Source organism: Chlamydotis macqueenii, chromosome 3 (genome assembly GCF_036417535.1).
Source record: "Chlamydotis macqueenii isolate bChlMac1 chromosome 3, bChlMac1.mat, whole genome shotgun sequence".
Taxonomy (NCBI): Eukaryota; Metazoa; Chordata; class Aves; order Otidiformes; family Otididae; genus Chlamydotis; species Chlamydotis macqueenii.
Genome location: NC_141558.1, coordinates 2,711,023 through 2,727,040, shown reverse-complemented (window position 1 = coordinate 2,727,040; position 16,018 = coordinate 2,711,023). Strand labels below are relative to the sequence as shown.

General features: G+C 41.0%; 1 protein-coding gene across 3 annotated transcripts in view; it reads right to left on the bottom strand.

Annotated features, from left to right (window-relative positions):
- MSRA (methionine sulfoxide reductase A) overlaps window positions 1-16,018 on the bottom strand; it is a 290,212-nt gene that overhangs the window by 99,334 nt on the left and 174,860 nt on the right. For all 3 annotated transcript variants that reach the window (XM_086745840.1, XM_086745841.1, XM_086745842.1), the window contains exon 5: window positions 705-811. In XM_086745840.1, coding sequence (XP_086601966.1) covers window positions 705-811 — 107 coding nt within the window. The remainder of the gene's footprint in view (window positions 1-704; window positions 812-16,018) is intronic.

Genomic DNA, 16,018 nt, shown 5'->3' with positions numbered 1-16,018 from the left:
GGGCTGTCACATTTAACGAAGGACATTTACGGAGCGGCTTGATAGCAGCAGGTGGGTGATCCTGAGTCACTAAGCCCAAGCATTGATCAGGACTTTCCCCCAGTGTTCAAGAACTCCTCGGTCCGAGATTTTGGCTACACTCTTCAGAGTATGGGGTCCAGAAATGCTTGAATAGCTTTAAGATCACCGACTTTTGCTCTGGTGCACCCACATTAAAAATCTCTAGAGGAGATTAAAACTTTCTCTGGACAAGTAACTATTTTTCTTTCTGCATAGTTATAAAATGACTCACATACAAAAAAAAACATTTCACAAAAGTTGGAATTTAAAACAAATATGATGCAAGTTAAGTATTGGAGTGAGGAGCTTGAATAACAACATAGAGACAAGGCAGAGCACAAGAAGTGATTTTGTGCTAATTGGTGACATCAAAAAATCACAGAATCACAAGAGGGTTTGGGTGGGGAGGGAGCGTTCATGGCCACCCAGTCCAACCCCCCTGCCAGGAGCAGGGACATCTCCAACCACATCAGGTTGCTCAGAGCCCTGGCCAACCTGGCCTGGAATGTTTCCAGGGATGGGGCATCCACCGCCTCTCTGGGCAACCTGGGCCAGTGCTCCACCACCCTCATCATAAAAAATGTCTTCCTTATCTTTCACCTCCGCTCGTACGTGAAGCAACTCCACACTCTGCCCGATGTTACCTTTTGATAGTCTTCCTTAGATTTCAAGGCAGCTTCCATCTGTTCCTCAGAATACGTGTAGATGGCCGAGCGATACTGTGTGCCAAAGTCATTACCTTGTCGCATTCCTGGGGAGAGAGAAAACACAGCACACATCATGAGGATCATCCTCCCTGACCCGGCTGCAGGTAAAATTTCAACAGACCTAAATTTAGGATGTTCCATAGACCAGGATTAGGATGGTCTCTTATGTTCATACTCAGTAGGGATTTTTAGGAAGCCAAAGTCTCTTTGGTTAAACAGTCCAGAAGAGATACAACTCTGATATCCTTTTAAATGACATGCAAATGAAATGTGAGCATTTTACATTTCGGTAAATCACACACTAGTCAAATACAGATGTAAAACCTTAAATAATCAAGCTGCAGTCACTGTAATCAAGGTACTCTTAAAATATTTCTTTTGAACCATGCAAATGGCTACAAGAAAAGGTTGGTCTTACCAAGCGCTCAAAAACTTTCTTGTGTTGGAGGAGTAAAGCTTAACGGGAGAAAGGTTCAAAATACCCTTTGAGGTAACTGGACATTCTCCTCTATTCACAAAACACTGATCTTGCTAAAAGAGTAGTATGCATATATCGCCGAATTAACTCTGAAGTTATCAGTTCCTACCATCACCACCACTACTTATGGAGAGAAGGAATGACTCTTACGAAGCTCTTAAATCTGAGTTTGAGAGGACTCCAAGAGATAAATATCCTAAGGAGAAGGTCTGGAGAAAGTCTGGCTGTGTTAGTGCTGTTAGAGAACGAGTAATGTTTAGGAACAGCAACGCTTTCACAAATTTTTTTTTTTAATTTGGGAGAAAACAAAAACATATATGTAATACTGTTTATAGCTATCATTATGAAAACAAAACCCTAGTTAAATACTCACTTACGCCTCAAAATTATACTATCAATGAGCAATTTGGGTACAAGGATTACCCCCCTTTACTGCTGATATAAGTCAACCCTTCAAAAGCCTAGTTGTATGAAGTTGCTCAGGTACAAATTTCCAAAATTTGAGACAGATTCTACCTACAGAACTACAAAATAATGGGCCAAAGCAGAGGGAAGATTACTGTCCCCTTAGGTGAGAAGCCCAGATACGGTTTGACATTATGCAGTCCCAGACAACCACCTTGGCCAACGGCTTTGCTGCCTCTCATCGCTATCCATTGCCATTCCCTCAGGCAGCAACAGCACAAGCCAGCTTTGCTGTGGATCGTTCCCATTCCATAAAGTCAAAAACCAGCCTTAGAGAGGAGCTTTGACATTAAGAACGATCTGGAGGCGCAGTTTTGCAACTGCAATGGCAGTTTTGCAGTTTCTGTCTTTCGTAACCTTGTTCCCAATTTTGCATTCATAGAATCATAGAAGGGTTTGGGTTGGAAGGGACCTTTAAAGTCCATCCAGTCCAACCCCCCTGCAAGGAGCAGGGACATCTCCAATCAGATCAGGTTGCTCAGAGCCTCATCCAACCTGGCCTTGAGTTCAAGAACAGAAGTTTTTGCTTTGCTGCAATAAAACATTCATTTTGAGTTATTCTGGTGTTTTACATGAACTTGGGTGAGTGAAAAAGCTGGAGTTACTGCAACCCAAAACAAACTGGAAATCACCAGGACTTGTCTTTTGACTCTCACTAGACTATAGAAGCCGCTTTGAAGGTTACCATCAACTCTCAGGACCATGGAGATGAAATGGAAAAAACCGCTGTAAGTCCTGATACCCCGCTAAGCAAAGGGCAGAGGGTAAAGAATGAGTCTGGGATACTGGGGAGGAAAAAAGATGCTATCAACATAATACTACTCATTAAAACATAATAACTTTTCTCCCTCTTGTACCTTCCAAGGAAACAGAAAAAAAATTGGTTTAAAGGACAGTACAATAAACAAATTAAATCTGGCTGAAATATTTATGAACTAAAAGATGCAGAAATGTTTTCAAAGATGCATTTGGACAAAATGTCCATTCAGTGACCAACAGTATACATGAGTGAATGTCATTCCAAAAAATATTACAGAATTTTCTGGTGATTTGGGTTACTTTTTCACTGAAAAAATTTTACATTATTACATGTAAGAACAACTACATTCTTCATCAATACTTAACGGTGTGGCCTGCAAGGCAGAGAATATTTTGCTCGTTCCTTCGCAAGACATTTTAGGGTGGTAGAGAGCTCTCATAAAGCCAGCGCTACTGAATACTAAGGCATAAAATGAATACAGGCCAGCAAAGCATTGGTTTTGCCAGGATATGTTAATGCTGATTGATGCTTGAGCTTAAGCGTTAGCATTCTACAAATCTATTTATTGCTTAACAAACTACTTAACAACCGACTAGAGAGTAGACTACAGAAATCTCTATAAACGGAGGATCATGTTTCAAGCGAAGAGAGTTTAGCATGAACTCACGCGCACAGTGGTCGGAGTGAGAAGATGAACAAAATTATTCAATATACACACGTGCCACCATTACATAGTAATAGGGAAGTGGTCAGCTTAATTAATTTATTGAAGAGAAGGTTAAGAGAAGAATTGACTCTGATTTACATGTATATAGAGAAATAATGTGAGAAATAAGTCTCTTTAGTCTCGCCAAAGTTGCTTAACTGGCAGAGCAACTGAAACCCAAAGTATTCAAAATCCAGACGGGAAATAAGGAGACACTCAAATAGTCAAGCACGTTTCTCACTGGAACAACGCACCTAAAGCCACATCCCTTTCCTGAGGTCTTCACATCAAGAAAACACATTTTCCCCAAAGATATACCAAAGCTCAAAGAGCTGTACCAGGTCAGAGATGAAATTACAGAGTTAAAGCTAAGGAGAAGCTCAGATTGTGCAATAACAACCGTTAAACCACCCACTAGCTATGAAAAAGACTAAACAGATATTGTAAGTGTAACACTAAAATGAGGTTTAATGTGATCAATCATCTAAGCTAAAATGTCATTTATTTTCACTTGTTACTCAAATCAATTTGTATCTATATCTCCCGCAATAAATAGCTAATACATTGTCTGACAAAGCCACGAAGACTGCAAGCTACGAAAATAAAATAAATTCCATGTGTATAGACATTATCAACTGCTGCTGTTGCTGATGGTATTTGTTATGTATTCCACATGTGCAAACTTACTTCTCAAGGGTCCATCACTGATTTTTTTAAAACGCTCCGGCAAGCCTTACTTGTCAAGATTCACTAACTCAATGAGTAGCAAACAAGGCAAGAAATTTAACTTAATGAGCAACTGTGGTAGGATGACTGAGCTTAACAATCTCATCTTTGTCTGAAAGAAAGTCTGCTAAATAAAAAATGATTTATCTAAAAACTCCGTAATGTCACCTGTAGTTCACTTTCCTTCCTTTTCTGAAATGTCTTTCTTCTTTTGTCTATCATGACATTCTGTCTCTCTCTGGTAACATATCACCACATTAGGCTTCAGATAAGAACGAGAAAATACAAATAATTAATTTAATAAACAAGCTGTACATATTGGGAGAGAGCATGTACTGCTAAATCAAACGCCATTCTTACAAGGGATTGTCAACATTGCTGCTGTTGATTTTAGCCACATTGGATGCATATTAGACTTTGAAAAAAAATTTCTGCTGAGACAATAAGCCAACCTCTGATCTGTGGTGCATCAGGGTGGTTCCCTTGCAGTCAAGAAATTTGTTCTAAATTTATAATAATAACACATCTAAAACCACAAATAATCTCCACAGGCTTCACCTTACCTACAAGGTGATTAAATAGGTCTTAGCTTAAACACATTCGTTAAACACCCTTCAAGACCAGTATCTACTGCAAATTCTAATCATACATTATAAAATTATTGAGAGTTGGAAGTACTTTGAATGACCACTATCTTTGTTACATTTTCACAGAAAAATTAATAAAGCTTTTGACATTACGGATTAGACGGATTAAAGTAATATTTATTATCACCAATGGATGCATTTCAGCATCAGACTTCCTGTAAAAGTTCTCTACGAAGAATTTTATCAGAATAAGATTTTTTTTTCACCTGTGCCATTTTTAGGAGATGCACATGATTTTGCTTTCATTCCAAATCAAACAAGCGAATCAGGTTTGTCTATAACTGATTCTATGATTCTGTGAAATCTTCACTCCTGGAAGAAGGAATAATTCCTACAGAACATCAGCTGCACATCTTCAGAGCAGGAGAATGCTGATTGCCTAATACCATTCATCTGCAGGATGTCTGTGCAAAACTTGCTAATTTAGGGACAGAATTTAGGGTAGATCCAGGAGATGGCTTTTTTTTTCCTCAAGGATATAATATATGGTGAAATCTGTAAGTAGGGCATGAACCTCCTTTTCATTTTAGGCTGAGTTGATAACCAGGTTGCTTCTAAAAGATGTTAACGAAATATATTAACACTGAGGAATGAGGTCTCTGACTGGAAGAAAGACCTTCACCAACTCTTTCAGAAACTTTGCAATGAAAGAATTACATAACACAGAAAAACCTTCTCTGCAGCTGTAATGACCAGTAGACACACTTTGAGTGATCTCAAGCCCATTTCTGTCCAACGGGTAGTTTGAGGAAAAGCTTCCAGAGGCCTGAAAGTAGAATGTCATCTTACATGGAGCATCAGACCTGGCCCACTTTGTCACAAAGCACATCCAGAGGACTCGTTCCCAGTGTTGACCAGAATCTCTACAACAAGAGACAACCAGGTAGACTTTCAAGGGTTACCCAATGTCAATGCAGTGATACAGAGGAAGCCAAAGCCTAGGTGATTTGTATCTCATGTAAGAAGGTTCAGAGCAGAGGTAAGTCCTTGTCCTTCATCTCGGGTTCTCCAGGATTCTGACACTAGAACCCCCTTGGCCAGCTCAAGGTTTGCAAGATCATCCCATTTCATCTCTGTGTGCTTTACTACGGTTAACGGTGCAAGACAGTAACTGGCAAAAAGGCGAGTAGTTATCTCCCTGACCAGGTGCTCAGGAACGCATTCAACAGTAACAGGAAAAATTCACCCTGGAGTCAAAAGGCTGGCACGTGCCGTTGATATCGGAAACCAAGAAAATCAGCTGCCGTGCTGAGAACAGCCTTAAAATGTCCCGTCAAAGAGATGTTTAGATAGAGAGTGTGATTTTAGAACTGACAGAAAACCAAAGAATTTGCAATTCTCTGGCAAGATACAAAAATACGTGGGTTTAGATACGGCTGCAAGGTGCCAGGGGATTAAGCCCAAAGCACAGTGCCTATGTGAGCACTGGCCAGTTCTTGTAAGCTCTTGTCTCTGGAGAACCGTCAGGATGAGGACATCTGGAGCTCTACATGTGTTTAATTCTTGGGCACGGATCATATTTCGGAATTTCACTTTGGCTGACCAAAGCACCTCAGTTGTTCTCAGCCTGGACCACTCTAAAGAAAATAAAATTTCCTCACTGTGCCAGCAAAGACCAGAACATCAATTAATCAAAAAAATGCCCTAAAGAGCTGAGCGCTTCCTCTGACTTTTATGAAGCAGAAATTTGTGGCCAGAGGATGGTAGATGGAAAGGACGGGGAGCTGTGATGGTCTCCCAGGTCCTGCAAAAGGAATGATTCCCAGGTTGGGATTGCCATGCAATGCAAACACATTGCCACTGGAAAAAAAAAAAAAAAAATTCCAAAATGTAGATAACAGTCAAAGAAACGGCTTTTAAAAGCCCTCTGACCAATTCTTTGATATCTTCTGATGCGCCTGGGTAGGAAGGACTTAGTTTTGGTCTCCCCCATATTCTTTGGCATCAAAGTAGTAAATATGAGTTCTTCTTTGATTTGAATGATCAGAATATATCAAATCATCCCTGCTTCGATTCAGTTGGTCAACGCTTTTTCCTTCATAGTTTCTCTACCCTGTCAAAACAACAGCATCTTCTGGGCTGGGGCAAAGACTTGGCCCTGGAAAGCGGTTACACTGCTGCTACGCTACAGCTGAGTTTCTGTTGAGATGCATCTCAGGTAGGTCACTGTCCTTCCCATCTAATTCCAGAGTGGTTTGAGGTCAATAAGAACTAGGAATATCCACAGCATTAATAAAAACACTTATTTCTCAGTACTATACTTCCTTTTTTTTTTTTTTGCTTTAAAAGGGAGAATTAATTGCAAACAAGCAGATTTGTTTCAAAAGGGTGATTTTTGAATATATTACCTACAGAAGGCTAAAGTAAAATACTCTTTATTTATTTTATTGGCTAAATCAGGGATTTCTTTTGAAGAGTCAACCCTCTAGTGACTTGAAGGTAATACTTATACAACACTCCTTATCTTCTCTCCATTTAAAAATAATAAAAAAAGGTAATGGCATCATTCGTCAACCTCGCTATTCTCCGAGGATCCCAAGCATAATGGAGATAAACGACTAAGGTCTGTTAGACTCTTCTGTGCTACCCAGTGAAATTTTAAAGGGCAGTTCATCGCTCTTATTTTTATCATAATTTTTTCCGTGATTTATAGACTTTTCTGCAGCTGTCACTTATTTTCTTATACCTGCGGAAACCTGATACACTGATTGGTCATTTTCTTTTCCCCAATCAATCCTTGCTGAGTTAAGACTAATAAAACTCCTTCTTCTAGCTCATCATATAATTATTTAGTAAAAATCAATTGCACCGTGTCACCCTGGCTTGATGTCATCACTCACTGTAATGATTACATCCATACTGCTTAAAAGTTGCCAAGGGAAAGTAAAACTCTTTACAGCGTATGATTAACGGGGAAAAATGTTAATAGGAAAGAAGTTAGGTACAGCGCTGTGGATTGAGAGTTCTTGATGATTTTCAAGGTGCTGGGGTGCAGGAAGGGTAAATGAAACAGCAAAGAGTTTCTTCAGAAGGTTACAATACATGAATCAGCTTGTACATACTAAAGAAACCTTTCATAATGTCAATAGACCAAAAAGTTTACAAAGCTTTCAACTTACATGGTTTTCAGTGCGAAGGAGGAAACTCTGGTTTGGTCTTACTCATTTGCTTTGGGATCAAGACGGCAAATACAAGCTTTCTCTACAAATTCTGACTTGCACATATACTTAAAGCATCACAGCTACAGCAATGTTTCCAATAACTCACCTCAGCTGCAAAAACGTCTGGTCTTTGACCTTCATTAGGCCAGCAGATTACAGGTTTTCTGGTGTGGCTTTGAAGATAAAACAGAATTACAGATTTGCTGAGGTTGGAAGGGACTTGTGTCTGCAGTCCAACATCCCTGCTCAAAACAGTGTCAGATAGAGCAGGGCCTTGTCCAGTCTGGTTTTGAATACCTCCAAGGACAAAGACATTACAAAATACTTCCTTCCTGAAGATTTCCAGTGCTGGTGTAAATCAGCTTGTTAACGACAGTCAGTACAACGTTCATGGTATGAAATAACAATAGCTCTTTAAGCAGAGAGTTTTTCAGACAACACATTCCTCGTTACCGCCGTCACATAACCAGAAACTCTGGTGGAGATGCAGGAGAACACGTTCCATCACTCCTTTAGCAGTGACATTTTGTGGGAACGGGGTGAGTTGCTGCCACAACAAACCTTGTCTGTTCCCAGCACCAACGGCCAATGCTGCTACAACAAAACCAAAATAACAGTGAAAAAGAGCAGCTTTATAAAGCCTTGATTTCATGGAACCTGCCACAGCAGTAATGTCCCTCTCTTGGTGTGGCGAGGCTTGACTCTGCCCTACGCCACGCAGCTACCTGACACCCCTGTCCTCTCCCCAGAGCTGTAACAGTGATATCTGCGCTGACTTTCTCTGCAGATGCGAGGAGGAAGGCCTTCCTCCCTTTCAAAATATTAGAGAAGAACTGGGATGCAGAAGGCACGCAAATGGGTTTGTGAGACAAGGAGCGGAACAGCCAAGAGAAGAATTCCAATGGGACTGGGTTAAAAGGAAATAGTCTCAGCACACCCTGTAATGAAATTAATTTCCCTGCCAAGCCTTCTACAGCTTCCTCATCTCTTATGCAATTTCCCATCCCAACTCACTGAGGAGGACTGCAGTCAGCAGAGTCACAGAGAAAAGGAGTAGTCCATCACTGTCTGCAGACTGTAATGACACCCTGCCCAAAAGGTTTAACAGCATTGCACTACCAAAAATCATCACAATATGACCACATTGGACAATGTCCTTAATAATATGCTTTAACTTTTGGTCAGCCCTGGAGTGGTCAGGCACTTGGACTGGATGACCTTTGTAGGTTGCTTCCACTTGAACTGTTCTCCTCTCCTCTATTCTAGATGGGAGATAAGGAAAAAATTCTTTACAAGAGGGTGGTGAGGCAGTGGAACAGGTTGCCCAGAGAAGTTGTGGATGCCCCATCCCTGGAAGTGTTCAAGGTCAGTTTGAACAAGGCTTTGAGCAATGTGATCTAGTGAAAGATGTCCCTGTGCAGGGCAGAGGGATCGGACTAGATGATCTTCGAAGGTCCCTGCCAATTCAAACCATTCCGTGACTCTGTGATTCACATATTGTCATCACGCCATATTAAACTAGTACGGCCCACCCAACATCCACTGGGAAAAGTCATCCAAGAACTAGAAGCTGACAAGAGAAATGCTCTCAAGAGATTCTTCATCTCCTTCTTCTCCCATCTAGAATAAATCTCTCCCGCCCCTCTTCATTCTCCAAGCCCATTTCCTGAGCATTGGTCCCTACAGTTTTGGCAGCCTGCTTTATATCCAATACGAAATAAAGACGAAACTTTCAACTCTGTAGGTTTTAAGCTCAATCCAGCAAAATACCCACCATTTTTTTTCCTCCTTTCAACTTTCATCTTTTGCTTGTCCATACGTTACGGGTTTTTTCCACTAAAGGAGAAGCACAAATATCACACGTATTTCATGCAGGTCAGTAACTATTGTTTTCCCCTTTGTCGTTCACAGAGATATTTCATATGGTATACGAGGGACTTCATGCAGTCCTCCACCATTATCAGACTTGGGCCATGAAGAGTTATCAGGTCTCCATTTTGTCCATTCATGGAAATGACAGCCCGTCCTCAAGAAGGGGTGGCAATATACCAGCCTAGGCTCTATCTCTGACCAATTCTCTTTGCTTTTTATTAGCATTATTATTCAACAGTCATAAAATGCGTCACATTGCTTCTCAAGTAGTTCAAATATTTTAGAAAACTAGAAAGCCTGAATGAAGACTCGGTTTGAAAGAAGAATTCCCTGCATGCTTCGTTATTTATTAATTTGCTCAGATAGAACAGTGCTTTAATGCACTTTTGAATGCTCTTTGACCTTTGAATGAAGTGCATGATCTACTTGAGCCCACAAAAAAAAAAAAAAGTAGTTTTTGATGAGTGTCACAAAGCTGTGTCTACTAGTGTCACCGGTAGATAGGAATTTTATTACATTCCAATTATTAATTGAAAATATGACTTTACTCATAGCACACAGAACAGGCAAACAGAACGGTGAATTTATACATAAGTCATCCTTAATGGCATTAAATTTATTGTAGTGGATTTTTTTTTACTTAACTTTAATAAAAAGTTAAATTACTAGTTTTGGACAAGTTTTTAGATGTTTTCTGTTTTAAATAGATGTTAGGGTCTTTCAGAGGTGCTTTCTCTTAAGAATCTGTCTCAGGGCTGGACGAACTCAGGATCGGAGTGAAATCTTTTAACAATATTTATTGACGCAGCTGGAACTAAGCCTCCAGGTTTATGTAACTAAAAGATCATCAAGCATAGGGGCCTAAGTTGGAGTGAGTCAACCGTGTTGACTAGATCTCTACTGACAATCATGGGAGCTGAGACATCCAAGGCCAGGCTGGATGAGGCTCTGAGCGACCTGATCTAGTCAGGGATGTCCCTGCTCCTTGCAGGGGGGTTGGACTAGATGACCTTTGAAGGTCCCTTCCAACCCTAACCATTCTATGATTCTATATCAATGGAATCACCTAAATTCGGGTGACTTTATCTCATTCTTTATCCCACCTGACACGGCTATGCTGGTCAGACAAATCTGACCAGAGGTCTTGATAGTCTTCAAAATCAAATAAATGCATAGAGCAGAGATGTCTGAAAGAGACTATAGGACATGACACAGGGTATAAGGGACTCCCAGATTTTCTAAAGAGCTAGGGAAGTGATTGTTCCTCTGTACTCGGCACAGGTGAGGCTGCACCTCAAATACCGTGTTCAGTTTTGGGCCTCTCACTACAAGAAAGACATTGAGGTGCTAGAGCATGTCCAAAGAAGAGCAACAAAGCTGGTGAAGGGTCTAGAGAGCAAGTCTTATGAGAAGTGTCTGAGGGAACTGCTGTTGTTCAGCCTGGAGGAAAGGAGGCTCAGGATGGACCTTATCGGTCTCTACCTGAAAGAAGGTTGTAGTGAGGTGGGTGTCAAATCTATTTTCCTGAGTAAGACGCGATAGGACAAGAGGAAACTGCCTCAACTTGTGTCAGAGGAGGTTTAGATTGGATAATAGGAAAAATTTCTTCACTGAAAGGGTTATCAAGCACCGGAACAGGCTGTTCAGGGAAGTGGTTGAGTCACCATCCCTGGAGGTGTTTAAAAGACGTGTAGCTGTGGCACTTAGGGACGTGGTTTAGCGGCAGACTTGGCAGTGCTAGGTTAATGGTTGGACATGATGATCTTAAAGGTCTTTTCCAACCGAAATGTTTTTACGACTCTATGATTCCCATTGCCTCTTTTCTTCACAGACCAGCTGTGTTGTGATGTTTACAAAAAGCTAGACAACTGCTGTTCATGCATTAAAACATAATTAAGAAATAGAGCAATTCAGCTCAGGTCCCACATAGAGCTCAGCTACGGAATCACACAGATTTGCTATTGTTTTCTTTATGTGCCTTATCCTTTCTCTTCATTTATTTGTTGTTCACTAGGGTCTTGTCTAAATTTCGGCGTGTGGTAGCACTGTGAATTTAAACCTACCATGACCCACCAGGTGTTATTGCAATAGTAATAAAAATAATTAGTGATAATAGAAATACCAGTGTTGTCGTTTGCTTTTATCAGCAGATAAACTCATGGGACACTGCTCTTTCAAAACACAGACAAGGATGCTCTTATAAATATGCAAGAGAAAATTGCAGGCAGAGAAAAACAGTCATTCACCGAAAATATTGTTGTTCAGAAGAGAGTCAGCCTTGACCTCTTGTACCTAATTATACATGAAAACAAAGATTAAAAGCCTACTAATAATCACCATAAACTATGATTAATGATGCCATGCTTCAGTGCCTCAGATTTCTAGACCTAAGTACAGTAAATTCACTAGTGGGTTATTTGAAGAATGTTTGGCATTACTTTGTTTTGACTTTGTCTATTGCTTGGCCTTTATAAAATTAGGAATAGTCCATCAAAAAATTCTGCAGAAAAAGACCTTCCAAGGCTGTTCTTTTCTAATTCTATAAACATACATGAAAATCTAGATGCTGTTATTCACACCACTCATCGACTTAATGGATATTCGAAAGCTACTGGAGACAACCCTAAGAAGTTAAGATTTTCCTTCTGAACAAGCCTGAATTAAAATGAAGGCTCTCTTCCTCATCCCTTCTTCTTCCTCTCCCCAGTTACAAACACAGCTATGCTATAATTATAAAATAACACAGAAATGATCCTGAGGAATCCTGTAATAGAATAAAAAACATTTTCCAATGTTTTTCTTCGCAGATATAGGCATTACGAACAAAAGGAATCACAGAATAATAGAAAAGCTTGGGTTTAAAATGCTATATAGTCCAACCCCCCCTGCAAGGAGCAGGGACATCTCCAACCACATCAGGTTGCTCAGAGCCTCATCCAACCTGGCCTGGAATGTTTCCAGGGATGGGGCATCCACCGCCTCTCCGGGCAACCTGGGACAGGGTTCCACCACCCTCAGTGTAAAAAACGTCTTCCTTATGTCCAGTCTGAATCTACCCTCACCCAAGGAGAGTGGTGGGTTCATGTTTCCCACAGTATAAGAGTCACAGTGTTATCTTCAAAGCACAAAAGACTGACGCCATGGCTTTTCTCATCTTCAAGGAACCATTTCATTACCGACTGTAGCAATATTCAAAGAGAAAGTTAATTTTTACTACTTCTGGAGAACTTGTTGACACATCATTGTCATATACAAAATAAATAGGCTAAAAGTAGCTTATAGTTAGGAAGCAATCAGAGCCCAGAGGATTTTTGCCCTTGAGCCAGAATTAATTTAGCACCACTCACTTCAGAACGCAAGCGATTCAGCCATCTCAGCAACCACTGCACTGGCTAATAATCCCCTTCATTAAAAAAGACGCAGAGTCAAATCTCAGCTTCTCACTGTGATATGGAAAAACAACATATCCTAAACTGGAAATATAGGTCAGAAAAAGTCTATTCTAATTTATACGGATAAAAAGAGTCTAATATGCATATTAGGTCATGACAGCTAAAATTCCTGAGGATGCAAAGCAGCCTAATAATACGTATTTATTTGGAATGTGTATTTCGTTCTAGAGAAAGAACAAAGAATGGGAACAACATAACATTAGGCACCCAGTTCATTAAAGAAATGAAGTTGCATTCTCAAAATTTTATATTGGTTAGCACCACTGGCAAAGACTCTCTTTGCTACTTTGCAAAAAGTATAGACCACAGGTATTTACAAGATTATTATGGGCAAAGGACCAGTAAATCAGTTGGTGGTGGGATGGGTAGAGATCAGTCAACATCAGCCAACTATATCCCATCCGGGGAGACCTTGTAGTGGTCTCCCAGTACCTAGATGACCTTTAAAGGTCCCTTCCAACCCAAACTATTCTTTGATTCTATGAATTAGAAGAACCTCAAGGCGACAGAAGACACCATCTCCTATCATATAACTCCGTGCATATTTCTATTGTTGAGTATTCAGTCCTGCATGAACCAATACACATTTATCTTTATTGTCTCTCAGTATATCGATTTCCATGGCTTTGTTAATTTATCAACACAGAGCGGTGTTTTATTCGTTTCCTCCAAGAGCCTCCTAGCCATGTCTTTACCACAGATTTAATTAGCATCCTCTCCACTATATCCTCAAAGTCATTAATGAAAATATTGAAGAGTATTGGACCAAGAAAGGCTCCCTGAGGGGTCGGTAATTCTATTTTGAATATATTTAATATGTCTGGCAACAACAGATTTTGTATTTCTACTGTGTTTTGTTACACCTTGTCATAACGCTGAAACCATCAGGACTCAATAATATTTGCAACACAAGCCAAAGATGCTCTGTGCTTTAATCTGAGACTTGCAAATGTCCTTCAGATTATAAAGGGAAGAGAGTTACAGAAATGCAGAGGGAAAAAAATATTTAAAAAAAAAAGTAATATTTTACACAGAGAAATGACTTTTTTCCCTTTAATCTCTAAATGAAGTCACAGGCCTCTAGCAGAATACATAATGCTGGTTTAGGGTCGCTGTAGCGTTTTTTTAAGTGTACAGCTGTTCTTCCACTGGGATAAGTAGACACATCTGCTCATTAGCAATACAATGTCATTTCTAGTGTCTAATTTTGATTATTTGCAGATGATAGATTCCTTATGCCATGCCTAAAAAAAGTACAGTCCTTCAAAACTGGTGACAAATAAATATACCCTCTGCAACTAAACTGGGTCAGCACAATGAAAAACAGATATTAATCTGGAGAATTCATGGATCAGCAGAAAGGCTAAATGCCAAACTGTTTGGAAGGTCACAGGGAGGAGAAACGGCTCATACATCTCTTCTTTATCGTGGATACACAAGACATATGGACTAAGAGATGTTCTGAATGAATCTGGCAGGTGAGGAGTTTGTTGTAGCACACACGGTCCTCAACTGCTGGAAAAATATCAGTTCTGCTTACATTTCCTGTGCAAACTCAGGCAAGATAAGGACTTCTTAACAACAGAAGGAGAAACGAGATTCCTTCCAGTAACTTTGGTTCTTTCTAAATTCACACTCATAGAATCACAGAACGGTTTGGGTGGGAAGGGACCGTTCAAGCCCATCCAGTCCAACCCCCCTGCCAGGAGCAGGGACATCTCCAACCACATCAGGTTGCTCAGAGCCCCGGCCAACCTGGCCTGGAATGTTTCCAGGGATGGGGCATCCACCGCCTCTCTGGGCAACCTGGGACAGTGCTCCACCACCCTCAGTATAAAAAAATTTTTCCTAATATCTGATCTAAATCCCCCTCCCTCTATTCTGAAACCATGACTCCTCATCCTGTCCCACCAGGCCCTGCTGAAGAGTCTCTCCCCACCTTTCCTGCAGCCCCCTTTGGGCACTGGGAGCCGCTCTCAGCTCTCCCCGGAGCCTCCTCTTCTCCAGGCTGAACAGCCCCAGCTCTCTCAGCCTGGCCTCACAGCAGAGCTGCTCCAGCCCTCTCAGCATCTGCGTGGCCTCCTCTGGACCCTCTCCAACAGCTCCATGTCCTCCTGACGTTGGGAGCTCCAGAGCTGGACGCAGTACTCTGACACACGTAGGACTTCAACCACACACAGAGCCAGGATACGAACAGTAATACACTTACTCTACAGGAATCACATTTGCACCATGACAAACAGAGTCCTCTGGTATCAAATAGCTTTTTCCAAAACCTTGAAGAAATAGTTTCTGATACCCTAACAAAGAGCGGCCAAACTTTCTGATCAGACAGAATATGGCATCTTCTTCCCTGAACATAAGCACAGCTGGGTTTTGCAATTGGCTCGCGCACTCCAGGATGGTGCGAATGCCAGAAGGGTGGTCCCCACTCACCGTCACGCTCCCGGCAATTTAAGTCCTGGCTGAAAATTACGTTTCACTTCAATTCACGCCAGGTTAATTTTCAGCTTGATCAGAGAACTTTGTGGTTGCCAGTGTCAACACAAAGAGGTTGTATCCTGCAGACAGGTCAGGGAGACAGAGGAAAATTGCACTTTTCCCTAACTGTTAAGCCAAAGCAATCGTGAAACTACAGGCTGAGGCACAACACAGACAAACTGATGGTATGAAAGCCCACGTCCCTCTAGACACAGAGCATGGAGGTGCCAGCAGAACCATCATCAGGGTGCAATTTCAAGGAGATGGTCAGGCGTACACCTTAAAACGGGGCAATACAGAATCTGCCCTACACCTCTACAAACTTTAGAAAAATAAAATCATGTGCAAAGTGAATTGCCGTAAGATTCTGCTGCCATATTTTCAGCGTATCGCGTTCATTCTCTTTTTCTGTATCAGTGGCAAAGCAGCAGCCACCGCAAGCACTTATCGAGCGATTCTCGTATGGAGAAGACCATTCCTAGGAGAGAAGGAATGCTGATCTG